This window comes from Eretmochelys imbricata, chromosome 8 (genome assembly GCF_965152235.1).
Source record: "Eretmochelys imbricata isolate rEreImb1 chromosome 8, rEreImb1.hap1, whole genome shotgun sequence".
Classification (NCBI taxonomy): Eukaryota; Metazoa; Chordata; order Testudines; family Cheloniidae; genus Eretmochelys; species Eretmochelys imbricata.
Genome location: NC_135579.1, coordinates 34361333 through 34382015, shown reverse-complemented (window position 1 = coordinate 34382015; position 20683 = coordinate 34361333). Strand labels below are relative to the sequence as shown.

The 20683-nt window shown below is 38.4% G+C and overlaps 2 protein-coding genes across 2 annotated transcripts in view; one reads left to right on the top strand and one right to left on the bottom strand.

Moving 5' to 3' along the window:
- CTNNA1 (catenin alpha 1) overlaps positions 1-20683 on the bottom strand; it is a 206099-nt gene that overhangs the window by 72312 nt on the left and 113104 nt on the right. Inside the window, exons 8-9 of the mRNA XM_077823834.1 lie at positions 3672-3752; positions 2735-2887 (exon numbers count right to left, since the gene is read on the bottom strand). Of these exons, the coding sequence (XP_077679960.1) occupies positions 2735-2887; positions 3672-3752 (234 nt within the window). The remainder of the gene's footprint in view (positions 1-2734; positions 2888-3671; positions 3753-20683) is intronic.
- Positions 9843-12116, top strand: LRRTM2 (leucine rich repeat transmembrane neuronal 2). The gene is made up of 2 exons (XM_077823574.1): positions 9843-9933; positions 10555-12116. The coding sequence occupies exons 1-2, from the start codon at positions 9843-9845 to the stop codon at positions 12099-12101; spliced, it is 1638 nt and encodes a 545-aa protein (XP_077679700.1). The 3' UTR covers positions 12102-12116.

Genomic DNA, 20683 nt, shown 5'->3' with positions numbered 1-20683 from the left:
CCATACATATCTAGAACTAGTAGAAGCAGAGGGCTCGCCTACATGGGGAAACTGATTGGCATAACTACAGTGGTATAATTATATCTTTATAGCTATGCTGGTATAACTCCCTGTGTGGATGCTATTCTGGAACAGAAGCGACTTTATTCCAGTACTATCTAGCTAAAGAGCAAAGGCAAAAAATTTGAATTATTTAATCTTTTTAAGAAAACGCCATTAAAACTATATTAAAGCTACTACGCTGAGTATATAAAAGTCAAAAGCCAAATTTAAAAGTTACAGAAAGTTGGTTTCTCAGTGTTTCAGCCACAACACAGTCCCTATTCAGCTTCTCTGTTGGCACCCATTGCCTTAGACCCTGAGTATCTCCTACAGCATTTGACTTCATATCCAGATGGATGAATATATTGAGGTAAAAGTGAACTATCCACAAGGTGTACTTTAGAGAGCTACAATGCAGCATGTTTTTGCCTTTGACATGCACAATTTGGGGACATTTTGGAAAGCTTCCCCAAGTTTCTGAAAACCCCCACATGTACCACTATTTAGATGCATGTGTCTATAGTTAGCTCTGGCTCTAGAGAAGCATCACAGCACATTTAATCGAAAGCTTTATCTATTTCCTTTGACATACATCATAAGGTGATTTCCAGATTCCAAAACTGCATAAAGAAGTTCCACACTTCAGGAGGAATGCCATTTTATAGAAGATATTGCCATACAATTAGAGTTAATTTTTCACACTTCCCATATAATCAAATAAGCATAATGTATGGAAAAAACAAAAGGCAGAACTGCTTTACACCAAGTACCAACCAAAACCAAAAGAGGTTTTTGGGGGCACTGAGGTCACTGAATAAGCCAATTAAATAAAAAAGTATTAGGCATGGTCAGGGATTCAGGTTGTCCTTGCAGTCTAAATTAATTCCCCTTGCTTTATTTATGAATACTACCTCCAAACTGTTTAAATATATGTTAACTATTTCAACAAAAACATTATCTAGCCGTATGTGATTCCTGTGCTGAAAGACCTTACAGTCTCTCATGTGTATGTGCGATGGTACCAAGAGTCCCTTAAACTAGTGAGAAAGTGGCTTGCAGAATTAATGCAGGAGTCAGATCAATGAAAGATTGACAACTGCCTTGTTCCTGAAGAAAAAATAAATAAAAGAGTTGTATGAAAAACCCAAGATTATTCTAAAAGTCACATGGACTCATTTGTAGTTCAACAGCAGAATGGGATTATTATACAGTACATTTTGATCAGCATTTGACTTTTTAGACTGCAATTGAGGTTAGTGGTGAGAATTAATCATTCAGCCGACCACTTGACAGTATATACAGAATAAAACTTTTAAAGATTTGGCAAAAATCTAACTATGCACGAGCAGTAAACAATTACAACTGTAGATTTATGTTCCTTTATAATTTTGTTTGCAATATTGCACAAAACTAAATGTGAATAATAAGGCAGCAGGTCATTATTACTAAGACATATGCAGTAAGACCTGGAATGAACTTGAATTTTTTTCTTAACTGCAATACCAGTTGCCAAAGACATTAACTTTTATGGTAGATGGACTTGTCTTATGTATTTTAATTAAAACTGATAAGTCTCCGATTTAAGTTAGTGTTCTTAGAAAACAGTCTTACAGACAGGAAAAATTTCCATTTGACGACTTATGTTTTCAAATAATATTCTTAAATTGACCTTATCTAAGGTTTTTGTATCAAAATTCTTATTTTTGTACAGAAATTTGTAGTGTTCATTCCACAAGCCTTTGCATAAAGACCAATTTCACTAGCAATAACAGATGTTTCAAATGACATTTACAACAACATATATTTTGGACTCAATACACCAGCATGAAGGAGACAATGATTACTTATGTCTCTGCTTAGAATAATCTCAGTTAGTGTAGTATACCCAGACAAACAACAAATCCACAGGTTGAAACTACAACTTTACAAACATTCAAAGTATAGTTTGAAAATACGATGCATCTTTTTATGCTGTACGTGATCACTAAAAAACACAAGCTATGGAAAAAGAAACTGTTGATCACCACTTACGTAAGTGAGTTAGTCTGTAGAAAACTGTCAGCATAGGTTTATACCTAGGCTTGGCAGGATTCGATCTAAAAATCGATATATGTCAGTAAACATCAATTTCCGATGACATGCTGAAATCAATGAAAAAGATCTATCGGTAACCGTGGGCAGCAATACAGCCTCTCCCATTTGCGCCTGCAGTCCCACTGTCATGGGAGTGGGAGAGGGGGTCTATGACAGACCTTCTGCAACTCTGCTGGTCAGGGCCCCACTCTCTCACTCACCAGCCACTATTCAGCAGCAGCACCCCGTGCCCAGGGCTCATCCTCCTCTTCACAGTCCTGGCTGGGAGGTCTCTGCTCTGCCAGGCTAGGACTGCAGCCTCCCCTGCAACTTGAGGCCAAGTATCTTGGCCCTCTCGGCTAGGCAGGAAGCCCCTGCAACACCACTTTCCACGCTGCCCTAACCCTAACACCAAATCTCTTCCCCTTGATATCTAACAATTGTAAAAAGGGTACAAAACAAAATTAATATTAATCATTGAAGTTAGAAAAAAATCTAATCCAATTATGCCAAGCCTATTTATACTATAAAATGTGTTAACTGCTAGAACAGTTTGAAAATTAGAAATTATGCTAAAATTAGTAAAACTGTTAACTTCAGTTGGTTTGTATGACCTTACCTCAATCAACTTATTGGCATGTTCACGGAAAACCTGTGCATACTCCTTAACTTCTTTTTCATTCCCATTCTTGGCAGCTTCAATCAACACTAAAAGTGGAACGTTGGTTTCCAGAAAAGAATCGGACACATGATCCATAACAGCTTTGCGGAGCTAAGAATTAAAATGAAAATTAGTTGGGATTTTCGGCACAGAGTTCAACTGCTGTTTTCTTGCATCTTAACAAGAAAATGTTAACCACGATAAGGATCTTGAATATTTGTTAAGCAATTGCTCCCTCTGTTGCTGTGTGTGACCAGGGCTCTCTCTATTCAGGTTGGCCACGCAGTTTTTGCGCCAATTTAATCAAATTGGTTAAGTCAGTGCAACCCCCCATTTGAGCACATTAATATTTATTTAAAATGTGAAGATATTGGCTTAGCTTCAGTGACTAAATCTGCACTTTTCCTGCTGAATATTAAAATTAACACCATTATTTTTGTATTTAATTCAACGTAAGGATTTTGAAAAGTTAAAATAAACTCAACTCTCCTATATATTTTGCTACATCCACATTTGGGTTTAAAGTGAACTTTTTCCCCTTTAATAGTGAACTGTCCCTAAGTGTTAGCATTATACACACTCTTGCTACAGGTGTACTTGTTTGTAATTTGAGTCCAAAATGTTTTATTTTAATTCAACATCTAAAATGTCTTCTCTGTATAGTTATCTATAGGAGATTGCAATTCAAACCCTAATACTGTCACTCAAACAAAGCGCTGTAAGCTTCTAGCTTTCAATGAACTAGACAAGAAAAAAAAAAAAAGAGCGAAACTACTGTCATTACAGAACGTAAAGCAGTCAGATAAACAAAACATTTCCAATAGGAAACATTCAGAATTGCATTAATTTCTATAAACACTTACTACATTACATTAATATTTTACTCATTCTGTACCTGTCTACGCAGGTCCCTGGTCTTTTTAGTCATTTTGTCTATTGCAGAATTCAGTGCGTCACTTCTTTCTTTGCGTCCAGCCTGTAAAGCAAGAGAGGCTAAGATAAATACAATATTTTGTGTTGGACAGGAGACAGTATTCACATCTTTAAATAGTAAGAAAAACAGCAGGTTACACCAATGGAAAGCTAAAAATGACCTCTGGATTCACCTCCTTATTCAACAAGGCTATTGGTGTTTCTTCCCATCTCATGCTTTCCTTCCTCTACATTTTCTTCTTAGAAGAACTATGGGGGAAGTTAGAGGGGTTTTCAGAGGTCTAAGCTAGAGACTGATCCAAAAAAGTCTTCAAATACAAAGTCTTAGATCCCTTCTTGATTGATCTGACAACCACACAGTTTCTTGTGCTTGATTCACTCTGATTCAGACTTGCAGCACATCCTGTATGAGAGCAATAATTAAGTCCTGAAACTCTTATGACTCCATCAGAAAGCATGAAAGCCCATGACTCCGACTCTCACATTGGTATAAAAAGATGCAGACAGTACACGAACATTTGATGGCTGACCTTCACCCAAACATTTTAAGTACTAAAATGGTTAGTCCAAAGTGGTCACTCATGGGACAAGAAGCATTCCCCTAAAGAGTTTTGCATTTCACTTCAACCATAGTGGACAATTCACATGTAGCCAAAACCATAAGCCACAATTTAAGTACTTTTAAATATAGAAAGCTTAAAAAAAAGTACTTAAGTTCAACACAAACATCAAGCGTAAAAATCCAACACCAATCTCAAAACCAAAACCTATGTAAGGAAGAGCAGTGGATTCCATGAGCCTATGGTACAGTAGGGATATGGGCAGTGTTGCAAAGGAGAAAGAAGGTTACAACTTGGCTTTGATTAAGCAGATATGAGGCTAGGAGAATATTGAGCTCAAATGTAATCATTTATATTAAGAAATTCTAACAGTGATCTTAACACACATGATTAGTTTCTAGTTCTGAATATACGGTATATAGCTTTAAACTAGCCTTTAAGCAACCACAAAGCAATTTTACGAAGTTCTGCACTATGCTCAATGTAATTATACTGCTGAGAGAAGAAGAGATTAGCCACCATTAATGTGTGTGTATGCTGAGAAAAGAACACATTAACCACCATTAATGTAAGTGTATGCTAATTATCAAATGATAGGTTGATTTGGAAGACTTGGATCAGCAACTTTGAAATCTTAATCAAAGATCTGGAGTTCTGCATAAAACAGATGTTATGTGATTGATGGGATTAACCCCAACTGGGAACAGCAAGGCTGGGTTTATTTTGACCGCTATTACGCATGTGTCTGCACTACAAACAAGGTGACCTATATTAGGTTGACTTACAGGTCCACACTGCTTTCCTTCTGTCAGTGGTGCATGTCCTCACCAGAAGCACCTCCACCAACTTAAGAGTGGCCTGTTCTCAGCTCCCCACTCCCTGCCAGGAGCCTGGGCGCAGGACACTGAGAGCCCAGGCAGCAGCCAGGCTCTAGTGGGCGCCCTCCACCCACTCTGGGGTGATAGTCAGAGCTGTGAGTGGCTTTCCTGTCAATTTCACACGTGAAATTGACAAGAATGACAGCCAACAGCCTATGTAAGTAACCCACAGTGTCTACACTGACACTGCATTGCCTAACTACACGGACGTAAGCCCTTCTCCGCTCGTGGAGGTGGAGTTATGTTGGTGTAGTAAGCCACTTACATCGGTGGGAGTAAGGCTGTAGTGTGCACACTGACATAATTAGGTTGATGTAAGCGACCTTACGTCGACTTAATTCTGTAGTATAGACCAGCCTTAGTTACCCACCATGATAGCCAAGAGCTGTCATGTCCATGGTCAACTGAACTGATTCTGTGTCACAAAGTGGTTACAAGACAAAGAAGCACCACAAACTGAAGTTACTATTGGAACAAAAATTAGTTTAGCTATTCCCTCTTCCTTGTATCACAATGCAGCCCATTAAAATCTCACCCAACCCCTGCCAAAAAAAAAATCATTTTTTTAAAATTATACAGAAGAAAAACTAATTATTCTAATTACTACAATAATTTCTACCCCCAGTGAGGGGCAGTAGCTTTCTCCAGCTGACAAAGCGCTGTCCACACCAGTGCTTTTTGTTAAAATTTTTGTTGGTTGGGGGGGTATTTTTTTTTTTTACCAACGAAAGTGCAACGTAGACATAGCCTTGACATGCTCTTAGTTCAACCACAAATTGTTGGGCTGGATGCAGGAATCACTGGGTGAAATTCTATGGCCTGGGTGACACAGGAGGTCAGACTAGATGATCATCATGGTCCCTTCTGGCCTTAAAATGTATGAATCTAGACTTGTGTAGTCTAAACTGCACCAGAGTTCTGCCAGTGCAGCCTGTGGCTTTGATGCAAATGTGGCCCAACAAGACTATGGGTCCCAACTTGCAGGGTTCCATTTTTCACTGGTTGTGGTAAAATGATGGATTGGTTGTTGGGACCTGTAGTTTCTGCAAGCCTCATCTCTTACTGAAAGATATGGGCAGCTGAAATATGCTTCATTTTTATGCAAAGTAGATACATCCCTTTGGCTGCTGGCAGATTGCCAGTGCAGCCCTCAGAAGGGCAAAATGTAGAGAAATTCAAGAAATCCTGTGAAAGCTGTCTTATTCAGCATTGTATAGAGCCTGTGTACTGTCACTTGAGTGCTTTGTAAAGCTAACAAACTGGAAATTTACAGCTTCTCATTTTAATTTCAGATCAATTGTGTTGCTTCTCCTACCAGTAGCACGTTGCTGGTGGTACCGGTTAACACAGATGAGAATTACAAAATCCCAGTGTGGTGTTAAACTAATGCTTAGGAGGGTTACTGTCTAAAAGCAATAAAACAGTTTTCTTTTTCTTTGTGGAGCATGTTGTTCTTCTGCCATGTAGTGGTTGATGTTTGGCACATTGCAGGTTGGCTTTCTGTTTCAGAAATCAGTGACATGTAGTCTCTAGGTATGCAGATAGTCCCTTCTTTCAGAAATCTCAGTCCACTTCCAGGGGTCCACTGTGCTTCCAGAATTGATTCTAGTTAAAAGCAGAGAATAAGCTCCTGCTGCTTGCAAAAACTAACAATACAGCACTACTTGTCGTGTGAAAACTTGCTTGCATGGTCAGAAAAAAATTTAAGACTATGCATAGCAGTGTCATCTACTAGTTTCTCCCATAGCAAACATTTTGCAGCAAAGATTGAAAGGGTGTGTATTTGGGAAGGGGAAAACAGCATTTCTCTCCCAGTCACACTAGTGGTACCAAAAAGGCCTCACAACAATTCTGTTTCACCCTACACCTTGGTTTTATCAGAAGAACTGGATGCTATGGTAAAGGAATCCACCAGAAAAAGTACACACACTCAGACTAAGATCAGAAAGGTCCATCATGATAATCTAGTCTAGGGGGTTCTCTCAACAAATTTTTGGTGGCCTCAGCGTGCGGCCACCAACTCTTGCTGGTGGCCACACTGACCGTTTTCCCTAAAATAATTAACTTTAGGAAAAACAAATAAATATGCACATATACACATGTCCAAATTATTGTAATTTATTTATGGAGGGTTTATTCAGACTCAGTAATGAAAAATAATTTCCAGTTGTCTCTATTCTTTACTGGACCTAAACAGAATAGAAACACAAATAAGGTGCTTTGCATGTTCTTGTCTTTTTGTTGTTGTTGCTTTTGCTTTTTCGGTTGTGCTTTTTTTTTCTTCTTAAACTTGTTACCTGGTAAGTCTTCTGCTGTGAAAAGTGATACTTGTATGTTTGTTAATACCACTTTTCACAGCAGACTTACGCAGCCCCAGGAAGCTCTGGGACAAATTAAGTCCTGAATCGGGAGGTGGGCAGGGAGGCAGCAGGACCCAGTGACAATGGCAAGGATAGTGAGCCTGGGGCCAGAGCCTGCCACCACGTGGACGGAGCCTGAAGCCCCGTGGCTGAAGCCTGCCTCCCCTACCCCTGGGAAAGTGAGGAATTCACCAACTGCCTGCACCTCCAGATTTTGTGTCCCTGGAGGGGAGGCAGGGCCCAACCTCTGCTAGCAGCCCTGAGAGGGGCCACTGCTTTCTCCTCTCACCCATCAAAGCCCAGATCGCTGTGGCCGCAAGAAAAGGCCCTGGTGGCCGCATTTGAGAAACACTGGACTAGAGCAAACTTGGAAATATTTAGACAGTGTAATTTAATACACAACCAGGACACTTTAATTTTCTTAATTATGGTCAATTATAGTGTTCATATGGCTCTCTCTCACACCCAAACTTCTACTTGATGCCTCAATGAAATCATAGCTCTGTTTAAGGCAAAAACAGTCTGCCACAAAATTACAACTTCACTACAGGATCGGAGAGAATGAAGAGTTAGGGAAAGAAGGCACAAAGTTTTGTTTAAACACAAAACACTTCAGAAAGCAGTAACACTGATTATAAAGTATGGAGGGATATTTTTTGTTTTTAAGTCCTGTATTTGAGTTTTGCACCTTTTCTATCAGTATGAAAGTCCCCTAAGGCCATCTTACATTAACATGAAGCAAAAAGAACAGGAGTACTTGTGGCACCTTAGAGACTAACCAATTTATTTGAGCATGAGCTTTCGTAGCTCACGAAAGCTCATGCTCAAATAAATTGGTTAGTCTCTAAGGTGCCACAAGTACTCCTGTTCTTTTTGCGAATACAGACTAACACGGCTGTTACTCTGAAAATTAACATGAAGGTTTTCCTTCTCTGCAGTTCATGCATTGAAGACATTTCCATGTCACTGTGTGGGACTCAAAATGAATATGCTGTTGTAACAGTTTAAAATGCACCTCATTGCATCATAACTTTAAGTCACAGGGTAAAGGAATCAAAAAAGAGAGAACATACTCAAGAAAACAGAAGAGGAAAGTTAGAAACAACATTATCTGGGTTAAAGCAGCCTTACCAAAAAATAGCCATGAAAATTCGCCAGCTCATTTACCCTGTGTTATCAGTTATCATGGAAAATAAGTGGTATTTTTGTGTACCCTGGGTGCATACAGCTAGTTAAGAGTGTAGTTCCTCTAAATCTCATTGAATGTCTGAGCTCTTGATGAGAGACACTGACTTGGCAGCAACAGTACAGGCAGACAGCTTTACAAGCTTTCCCAAGAACATAGTTCTACCAGTGCATCTTAATTCTAAACATGCAACATCACTGTTGTTCTGGCCTGGACGTTCTGTTGCACAGATTCCCAGCAAAACTAATGTGAACTTCTAGTCACGGGGGCGGGGGGATGAGGAGGAAGCTAACTTCTGGTGATTAAAGTGAACCATCAAACTCCTCACTTGATCTCAAACCTGATTTGAGCCCCAGCCTGAAATGCAGAGCGCACAGCATTACCTCCACCCAATCCCCAGGAACAATCATCTTCAGTTTTGTTAAAAGTTGAGAAAAATATGATTTTGAAAGTAGCGAAAATCTAATTTATTCTAAGGAAAACGAATTTCACACACTTGAAGTTTTATTTTTTCAGAGATTTGTCGTTCTTAATTGTAAGTTTATTATTTTCTTTGTTACTTTGGAGATGTGAACAACTTAGCTTCACTTCCCCACATTCCAGCAATATCTAAGCAAAATGTTTTCCTTCTTGTTCATTCTAAAGACAAAGAAGGAATGTAGTGGTATGCAGCTCTAAAATGCCAGATAATTCACTTCACCGTTCCAGTTGGTGCTAAATCAGCATTCTCCTATTACTACTCAAACAATGTGTGCATTTCCTATTAAAGTTCTTTATGTGCAGGAAAATACAATACAAAATGAGCAAGAGCCAGGATTAAAAGACTGTTCACAATCCTAGCTGTACACTGCTTGAGGCTGTCTGAAGATAGCAAGCAAAATGTACTATAGAAAAAACTGATTACAAATCATTCTTACTCCTTGAATTGTATGGATGAAGTGTTCTTACAGTTGATTTTTCCTCTATCAGTAGTTTAACAGGATCACAGTATGCATCATAATGCTTTAAAACAGAAAAGCTTCTGGAAAACCCAAACAAAAGGAACGTCACCAAGTGACGTCAGCCTATATACAGTTCTGTGTGGTCGCAGCGCATAAGCAAATCCATTCTTGTATCGTTTCCCTGAAAAGCTTTTCAGTAAATGCACTCATGCTACTACAGGAGCTTCTCTCAGCAATAAGCCACCCATCTGCCATCAACAAGTTAAGATTAAAAGAACCCACAGCCGTGGAAAAAGAACGTGAGCTTCAATAAAACCACTGAGCAGTCACAGGAGGAGGAAAAAAACAACAATTTATATTCAGCATTGATTCCACAATTACAGACCTGTCACATGAAATCAAGCCAACGAATTTAAAAGGAGTATTTTGAGAGAGCATGGTGGATTCAGTCTTACACTAATATCGAAGGACACTAGAAAACAGTAAATTATTCAAAGGCTGTCTTACATTAGAGCCTTTTACAGACTCACTGCGTTGAGTCTAAAACTACGACTGAATGCAACCTCCAATGTACTCAAAAGAATGGGTAAGTTTACACATTTATATATACCTTTTATGACGAAAGAACAGCTATGCTTTAGAAAAACAGAGGTACTAAAAACAGATTTTCTGAACTGAAGCCTTTAAAGGCATGTTCAGATTGTCACTTATTGAAGATTATAATGTAGATAAAGATTTGTATGAAGGACCATATCCAAGTACTCTGTATTTAGTAAGTTTATTAGTTCTTACATTCAGAAGTAGCTTTTTAGAGATGCATGAAAGTAATCTGCAGTGAAATCTTTCACCATAATGTTCTAAGTGTACATGATCTGATAAGAATATCCTATCTTGTTGTTTCCCTAAATTATATTCTGCAGGCTTACATTTCAAGTGGCCATTAGGGGCTCCTATGCTGGCAGCACTATATGCAATGAGTATGGTTTTAAAATTGCTGCCTGCCTTGGGCATGGCTTGTCCACCAAAATGTCGCTGTGAGAAGCTGCTCTTTTACTGTGACTCTCAGGGGTTTCACTCAGTGCCAAACACCACTGACAAGGGCTCTCTAGGTTTGTCACTGAGGCACAATTATATTTCTGAACTTGAAAGGGATCAATTTGCAAGCTTCAGTCAACTTACTTGGCTTCACTTAGATCATAATCAAATTGCAACAGTAAGAGAAGATTCTTTTCAAGGACTATATAAACTTAAGGAATTAATCCTAAATTCAAACAAAATCTTTTATTTGCCCAACACAACTTTTAGCCAACTGCTGAACCTGCAAAATTTGGACCTCTCTTTTAATCAGTTATCCTCTCTGCATCCCGAGTTGTTTTATGGACTTCGCAAGCTGCAAACCTTGCATTTACGTTCCAACTCCCTGCGGACTATCCCAGTCCGCCTTTTCTGGGACTGTCGTAGTCTGGAGTTTCTGGATCTGAGCACAAATCGCTTGCGAAGTTTGGCTCGCAATGGATTTGCAGGATTAATCAAACTGAGGGAGCTTCACCTAGAGCACAACCAGCTGACAAAGATTAATTTTGCTCATTTCCTACGGCTAAGCAGTCTGCACACGCTCTTCTTGCAGTGGAACAAAATTAGCAACTTGACATGTGGGATGGAGTGGACCTGGGGCACCTTAGAAAAACTGGATTTGACTGGAAATGAAATCAAAGCCATTGATTTGACAGTTTTTGAAACTATGCCTAATCTTAAAATACTCCTAATGGATAACAACAAGCTAACCACTCTGGATTCCAAGATCTTAAATTCACTTACATCCATAACTACAGTGGGCCTCTCCAGCAATCTGTGGGAATGCAGTCCAAAGATATGTGAATTAGCCACATGGCTGAGTGGTTTTCAAGGTCGGTGGGAGCACTCCATACTGTGCCACAGCCCAGACCACACCCAAGGAGAGGATATTCTAGATGCGGTTTACGGTTTTCAGCTTTGCTGGAATTTATCAACTATTGTTACATCCATGGTTACGAGTTACAGATCTCCAACTACTGAGTATACAAAAAGAATAAGCTCATCAAATTTCCATATGGGAGACAAAGAAATTCCAACTACTGCAGGCATAGTCGTTACTACTGAAGAACATTTCACTGAACCAAACAATGCCATCTTCACACAGCGGGTAATTACAGGAACAATGGCTTTATTATTTTCTTTCTTTTTTATCATTTTTATAGTGTTCATCTCCAGAAAATGCTGCCCTCCCACATTAAGAAGAATTAGGCAGTGTTCAATAATTCAAAACCACAGGCAACTCCGATCCCAAACACGGCTACATATGTCAAACATGTCAGACCAAGGACCATATAATGAATATGAACCCACCCATGAAGGACCTTTCATCATCATTAATGGCTATGGACAGTGCAAGTGTCAGCAACTGCCATATAAAGAATGTGAAGTATAATATCTACAAGTCATCAAAAATTAAAACCAGATAAGTAACCTATTTTAAAATTGATGGGGACATACATATGATTCTAATTTTTAGAAATGTTGACATAAATCCTAATTTTCCAAACTATTTAATGGAGGCATTGTTTTTGAAGTGGTGCAGTATTTTAAAGTTTTTTTTTTTAATAAAATCATATTTTCAGTGTTAAAGCAGCAATGATTATATTAAATTTGCACTCAATGTTTGAAAGTCTAAAAAGATGCTCACCTCAAAACATGTACAATGTTTCATGTTATGTAATTATATGACTATGTGTAAATATTTATACTTAAGTCTCCATAGTCTACTTTTTCTAATGAAAATAGTCTGAATGAAAGGAAGCTAGATATATGTACAGAGATCTGTGAGGGAACATACATTACATTTGTTCGATTGTAGCTATGTGATCACAAACATTCCAGTTGGCTCAGTTCACTTTTCAAGATTGACTTGCAGGAAGATTTTCCTTTTGTGATAATCTGACTCTTAAATCTACAATCAGAGAAGAATGGGAAGGGGATTTTTCAAGTGTATTGGAGACTGGTGATTTTAAATATTGTTTTCCTACCTCCATATTGATAGTCAGCCTTGCCTAAATGTACCTTTGCTAAAGCTCACAGCAAATTTACAATACAGCAGTTTTATAGAATTACAAACCGACTCTCCAAATGCTTAGACAGTACTCAAGTGCTTATGTAAGAAGACTCGATACAATGCAATCAATTTTAAGTATTAAATGTGTTTAACTCTGATTAGATCTCTGGTTTGACTTGATAATTGGCACAGCTTTTCAAATAATTTAGGCAAATTATTTGGGACTATGAATGAAGGGTATTTCAACAGCTTCTCATGTGTAAGTACTCTGAATGCAAATTTTAACGAAAAGCAAATATCAATTTGGGGGTGAAAAGGGACTAGGGAGGGAAGAAGCCCTCTCCTGTCCTCCCCACAGCAGTTTCTTCATCTTGCCTAGAAGCTATTTTCATGCACTAACATGACAGGTTTCTCTGGAGACAGAATTAACCCCTGCAATATAAGCTTTCACTTATCTTATTCTTGTGAAACCCCCAACCTTCCCAAAGTCAAAGTAGTTAAACATTTTTTTTAATTGTTCAGTTGATAAATTATAATTAGCTTAGAAAGTATTTAATTGAAAAATGTTTCATTTTATACTTCAGTGATATGAGATGAGAAGGCCCTATGCTATTTGCTATTTACTCACCTTGGAAACTCAATTTTCTTTTATCCAGAAGTAGCATGTGCTATAAACTCTATTATGAAATTACATGTAAATATTTGGAGATCTATGCAGCCACAGTGGTTTTAGACACCACAAATATAAAATTACAATATTTTAAAGAAAATTGCTCAAAATATTGTAAACTTTAACCAAAGTTACTAGACTAAGGGGGAATTTATATATATAAATATGTATATATATTTAAAATGTGTTCTGTGTCAAATGCTGCAGTGTTTGACAATTAGCAGCAGCACACAACTGGAGAAAACAATTCCTCAGTGTTGACATACTGTAATTATTGATTTATTCAAGGTATGTTAATTATGTGTTGTACCAAACTTCTAAAAACTTTTAGAACAGATAGTCACTGCACAAGTCTGTTTGCTTTTAGTAAACTCAGCATTATATTTACACACACACACTTAGGGTACAACTATACAACATTGTGATGTTTTACTGTGAAAGAAATAGGTCTCAGATAAATAAATGGGGCTTCAGATAATATTTTTTATAAATATTTTTAAATTATTCTCTTGTGCTATCCACATGCTTCCCATTACCTTTATGGAACACATGACTTATGAGGAGAGGCTGAGGGAACTGGGATTGTTTAGTCTGCGGAAGGGAAGAATGAGGGGGGGGATCTGATAGCTGCTTTCAACTACCTGAAAGGGGGTTCCAAAGAGGATGGATCTAGACTGTTCTCAGTGGTGGCAGATGACAGAACGAGGAGTAATGGTCTCAAGTTGCAGTGGGGGAGGTTTAGGTTGGATATTAGGAAAAACTTTTTCACTAGGAGGGTGGTGAAACACTTGGAATGCATTACCCAGGCTTGACAAAGCCCTGGTTGGGATGATTTAGTTGCGGATTGGTCCTGCTTTGAGCAGGGGGTTGGACTAGATGACCTCCTGAGGTCCCTTCCAACCCTGATATTCTATGATTCTATGTTACATGAAACTGTAGTGTCCCAAATTAGCAAGAAAAAAAAAATACATTTTCTTATTCTCCAAGATTTTGTATTCTATTAAGGCAAGTGCATTCAGTAAAGACTAGGTTCCCATAATTTTTTTAATGAACCCATTTACTGTTAGAACCCAACTACAGACTGATTATCTTGCATTACAACTATCCCAATTACTTTCAGCCATATAGAGTACCTTCTAAGCATACAGAGGAAGTGGTAGGAGGAGGAGGAGAAGGGGATGTTCTGATAGCTCAGTGGTTTGAGCATTGGCCTGCTAAACCCAGGGTTGTGAGTTCAATCCTCAAGGGGGCCATTTAGGGATTTGGGGCAAAAATTGGGGCTTGGTCCTGCTTTGAGCAGGGGGTTGGACTAGATGACCTTCTGAGGTCCCTTCCAACCCTGAGATTCTATGATTCTATGATGATTAAAACACACATGCAGTGAGGCCAGATCTAAGTTCAAAAAGTAGATTTACTGGCACCAAGTATATTGAACCACTTGTGATAAAAGATTTATTTAATCTTTTACAAATATTAAGTGTTCGTGGCCCTTCATTTACATCTAAGCTTCAGTCTTGCCCTCCGATATGTGAGCAGGCATCATTTCATATCTTGTTAAAAATCTGTGCATGTCTGTGAAAGCACAATAGCTTTACTAGCTTTAGTCGTGTAAATTACTGGGTATTAGCGGGCAGGATCAAGCCCTTGAAGTGCTAGCTTTCATAAGAGTCTTTGCAAGTGCAGCCTTAGGTGCAAACAGATGTGCTCAGGAATTAGAATCACTGATCATTCCAGCAATGGTGGGTAATCAAATGCTTTTGCTGTGGTATCCCCACTCAGGAAGTCAGGGCTAAATTTCTGCTGCTCACAGCCCCTAACACGAGTATGTTCTCTCCTTATCCAATAAGATCCTACTGTTGTCCTTTGGTCGAAAAGTGACTTGAAATCCTTCACTCCAGCGTGGAGAGGGAAGTAGTGGGTGGGGCAATGGCTGTCATGCTATCCCCAGGAGTATGTGGCTGTGTTGCATTTGCAATTCTGAATAAGAGTCCTTATTAGCAGTCATTTTTAACATAGTTTACAGTCATGATTAAGGAATGCTAGCAGGCTTCCAGCCTACCTTGTCAACAGGGCTATGTCTAAAACCATTCCCCTTGTTTGCCATGCCCCAAAACCCAAACAGAACAATGTTTGCCCCCAGCCATTAGTAACCATCCAGTCCTCTAGAATTTCACCACTCTCCCCTCCATCAGACTTCCAGGAACCAGCTTTCAGCCAATGCACCCACACCCCTTTTGAACCAGTACTCTAGGCTCAGCCTTGCCTAGAGATGGTAAAGCAGTAAGGCACACACAATCTAATGCCATGTAAGCTGTGGAGACAAGATTTAGCAGCCTCTGAATCACCCATTTTACACAAAGCTAATCTCCCAACTGCCTCAGAACATAATTGCCACTCCCTAGCAGCATTTAGCCTTCAGAAGTCAACACCCACCATTCAGCGAATGACTGTTGGACGTTCACACATTAGACCCCAGCAGTGAATATTACATTCAATGTAGTGTGCGGTCATGTAATCAAGATGATGCCAAATGCTGGCAATGAAAATTTAACCAGGTTTCCCTAATAATAAGCAGTAAGTAGCGAGCTATGCCAGTGTCCTTTGCAAGAACTCATTAGAGGGAGCAATTCCAAGTGATTTAAAAATTGTTTTCCATTCAATTGTTTGTGACTCCATCACCACAATAATTTTATTTCGTTTGCCAAACACTTATTTCTTGTGTTTCTTGTTTAGCACAAGCCAAGGTGGCTTGGTTTAACTTGTGTTCCAGTAGCAGGACTAATGACCATGACCTACGTTCCGTCTTTTGGTTGCTGAGTCTACGTTCAGATGCACTGCACGCAGTCACAGCTCCTATCAAGTTTAGTTGGAATTCTTAGAGCTTAGCACTTTTACACACACAATTAATGTGTGTGTAGACAGCTGAAGAATTGCTTGCCATCCTCTAGAGCATTCTCCAAAGCCCACTCACCCTCTGCTCCATTCTCCACCCAATTTGCTCATCCTGTGGGCCCCCCCCCCCTTCAGTCTCAGTGACATTTGAATCCAACATCTGGAACCAGTTTAAATCATAGTACTTGAGTGGACCAGAATAAGGAAGAACGAGCTCTCCCATTTCTAGTAATTTCTCTGCAATGGTGGATTTTTTCCCCACTTATTTTTTAACTTTGAAGAACTGCCTGATAAGGCATTGGGCGAGTCAAGTCTTGTTCCTGTACTACTTAATAGTGCTCAATCAACAGGAGGTTAATACTGTTATCAGACGTAAGGCTACCCGGGCCCATAAGCATTGGGGGATTAAGCTAAGTTTCAATGACAAACTAATTTATGTGCAAATTCAAGTGTTTGTGTCCACATCAAGCTACAGCCCTTTGAAGACAGCCACCTATTGCCAACACTTGAGAGCAGAAATATCAGCTTGCTTTTTAAGACAGAAATCTGCACTAACACTTGTTTCCTAATGTGCCTAAGTTAATTTTTTTACTAGTTTAATGAAATGAAAGTTGATTGAATTTTGTAATTGGAGTAGTTTAAAACTTATCTGTTTAGCTTAATGTAATCAATTTGGAAAACTAGATTTCATCTTCCAAAGAAGTGGATTTCCACACAATGACGACACTTCAGAGGGGGATGGAGTCTTCCTTCTCCCACAGATAAAACAAAATCGAGGGAGGTTTATTAGTAGTGCCAAGTCATTCATGTCAATTCCTCTTTCCAGAACTAGAACTGAGATTTATCCATAAACTGAGGCTGTCAGTTTTTTCTTTTAAATGATCATCCATTGATTGCTAGTGGCACAGTTAAATGCCATTGTGTAGTCAAGTTGGGGATCATGCATTTCATATTTTGTATTAAACACCTTCTTTAGAGAAAAGTACTAGGGAAAGGTACTAGGATCTAATCAAATCTTATCTACTATCTAAGGTAGGCAAACTCATACTACCTAATAAGGTCAAAACAACAAGCTTTCAGATCTATGAAGTAAGCATACGAAAGGCTCCATCTGCTACACTTTCAACTAAACTTTCATAATGGTTAAAAAAAACCCACAGATTTTAACACAGTAGTGAACTTTTTCTACCAACATTGAGACCAGAGATTAAAAAGCAGAGTCCCAAATGCATTGTATTCAAGTCATGTTAAAGAGCCATTTTCTGGTGGGGGTGAAAATACAAAATGGAGTAAATTGAAGTGCAGTGTACAGAAAGGTTTTGTTATTAAAACTGTGTATACCGTAAATCTGAATTTGCCTCTTTTTTTCCTGCCTTCTCAAACAAATATCTAGAAATGTCCAGTTTTATGGTAATGTAAAATTAGTAGTCACACCACTTCAAAGCGGACTGCCTAGAAATCTCAGTAGTGAAGTGTCAGTCAGTCTGTTTACTGTACACCAATATGTTGCTTTCAATTACACTTTATGGACTGAAAAAGTCTGAGTATCTGAACTCTTCATGCAGTCTGTTTCTTTATTGAGTCTAGAAAGTTTCTTGCAGAGGGAATATGAGTTATTGCTCATGAAAGGTGACAGATTAATGGCTCTGGAGACAGAACCCTTTGTACTCATCTATTTAATATACAGCAATACTTTCCACACATCACTGACAGTATGCCTCAACTACGACCTTGGAGTAGCCATCTGCAAGATTGAGAGAATAGTTCCCTCCCTATTCTTGTTCAGTCTTTAGACTCTCTATTGCCACAATCAACAATCAATGGTGCCAATTGGGGTGGTGGGTAATTCAGACAGAGCCACCTGTGAACTCAATAAGGACAAGCAACCCAAATCATTTAAAGATAGTATGTGCTGGTGGTTTAGTCTCAACTTTGAATCATCACCAAGCAGAACCAGATATGAACTGCTGACCTCAAAGAAAGTTCCATAGCCCATTATCACGGTCTTGAATTATCCAGTACAGTTCTCAGTACAGGCTACTTGCAGTGATATTCTCAAACACTGGTTATTAAATCAACAAAGATGCTTTTCTTCCGTCGCTTAAAGAGATTCAGAGTTAGAGGATGTTAACTTACTAAAATTTCTTTAAAAGTACTTAACTAAAACAAGAGAACTTAAAATGACAGAAAAAAGTTTACTTAATTTGCAAACAACCAAAAATTAAATAGTTTAATTGTAGCTACATTTACTATAGGAGAATATTTCCTTAAAGAAAGGTTTGTATGTGCAAAACAATGAATAAAATGACTACTTTTAAAAAATGCAGAATATCAATGTTTACTATAGTTGGCTCTAACAACCCCCTAAATTCCTTTCTGCCTTCAAAAAACTGCATAACGTTTAATCTAAAATCAATACAGAAATATAAATGGGATACTTAGAATTTTCCATTTAAGTCCTCCTATATGTGACTACTAACAATTAAGGAACTTTATTCACAATATGATTAATGCTGTTCCTAGTAATTTTGACAAGGATACTGCAGAACTCCAAATCTCTAGCTAGAAATTCTTGACTAACACCTTAAAAAGAGAACTGCAAAAGTGATTTGAAAACTGAGGCAAGTCTGATAATGTGCTGAAATACCCCAACAAACAGGAGGTGGGATACATTCAACACAAATCTTCCTTAACATTAAAAGCTCCTTCCCCAAGCCTTTAATACCAATTAATCAAAATATGCACAGAATACATGATTTGTTACTGATGCTAGAGTCATGCTTTGCTATCTGATACACAGAAAATGTATTCTGGGGTGTATTTTTTGAAAAAGGGCCAAATGACCACACTAGAATTTTTTTAGATGAATTCAGCACAAAAATAACTCAAGATTCTGGCTACTTGGGGCATTAAGCACGTATTTTTACAATTAAAGGCAACCTTCAATATTGTGGAAGGGTAGGGAAGGCTACAAATAACTACTAGTGGCCTCTTCTATTCTTTCTGATGTATAAAAATTTAAAAACTGTAGAATTGCTTGCCTTAGCCTTCTAGACAGGACCGGAGTTTTCCATGTAAACAGAAAGAAAAGGAGTACTTGTGGCACCTTAGAGACTAACCAATTTATTTGAGCATGAGCTTTCGTGAGCTACAGCTCACTTCATCGGATGCATACCGTGGAAACTGCAGCAGACTTTATATATACACAGAGAATATGAAACAATACCTCATTCATATTCTCTGTGTATATATAAAGTCTGCTGCAGTTTCCACGGTATGCATCCGATGAAGTGAGCTGTAGCTCACGAAAGCTCATGCTCAAATAAATTGGTTAGTCTCTAAGGTGCCACAAGTACTCCTTTTCTTTTTGCGAATACAGACTAACACGGCTGTTACTCTGAAACATGTAAACAGAGATGATTTGAGAAGTACTGAAGTGATATTGCAAGGAAAAAAAAGTGAAAGTTGAGCTATTAAAACAAGGGTGTTTTGCAGAGAAAGTGGATGAAATATCTTTTATTGAACCAACTTCTGTTGGTGAAAGAGAGAAGCTTTCAGGATCCACAGAGCTGCTCTTCTTCTGAACAAAGAGAATAGGCTATGACCTCATATACTATGGTGTGCTTCATGTTCTGGCACCAACATAGCTACAACACTGCAAGCAAAGGAGTTTTAGTCAGACTATTTAACTTCAATTATTAATTAGCATTTTGGAAAAATGATCCTTCATTCAAGAGGTCTGAACTCTAACAATACACATCTTGAGACTTCCAGTAGGTTTGTCAACAAACCCAGCTGACATTCCTGATTACCAAAAAATGTTATAAGCTTTCAGGCCCTCTTTATGTAGCATACAGAAGCACCGATAGGTACACTCCCATTTAAAGAATTCTTAGTAGGTCACTTTTAAATCAGTTCAAGTTTGCTTTGACATTAACTTTTCAGGCATTTTTCTTCACATGTATTTTACAAACTGAGTATTTGGGATTCTTTTTCAAAGCCAACAACTGAAGAAAAACTGTTTCCCTCCCCACATTTTCCATCCTGCAAGCTAGGATCAACATACTCACTTGGTCATGTAGGACATGTGCAATTGTTTTATACCAATTCAGTGCCGCTTAGTCTTCTAAAAGAAGTCAGCAAGTAAGAGTTCATTCATCAAGAAGAATCATAAACACTGAAAAGGTCATAATTCTTTACAGGCAAGAACAATTAATTCTGTATTATAAATCAAGAACATAAATCTTACGTCCAACCTAATTGCTCAGAGTCTGAACTTCAAGTGTTACAACTGCTACACTATTTTAAAAATAAGTGTATTGAGGATTTTTTCTCAGCTTGAGCACACAGCCTTCTAATAAAAGGTACAGGCATCTTACATTTGGTAAGTAGCAAAGGT

Coding starts and splice junctions, on each gene's coding strand:
- LRRTM2 (XM_077823574.1), top strand. CDS start 9,843: ATGCTACTACAGGAGCTTCTCTCAGCAATAAGCCACCCATCTGCCATC. Junction 9,934..10,554: donor CACAGCCGTGGAAAAAGAAC/GTGAGCTTCAAT, acceptor TATATTCTGCAG/GCTTACATTTCAAGTGGCCA.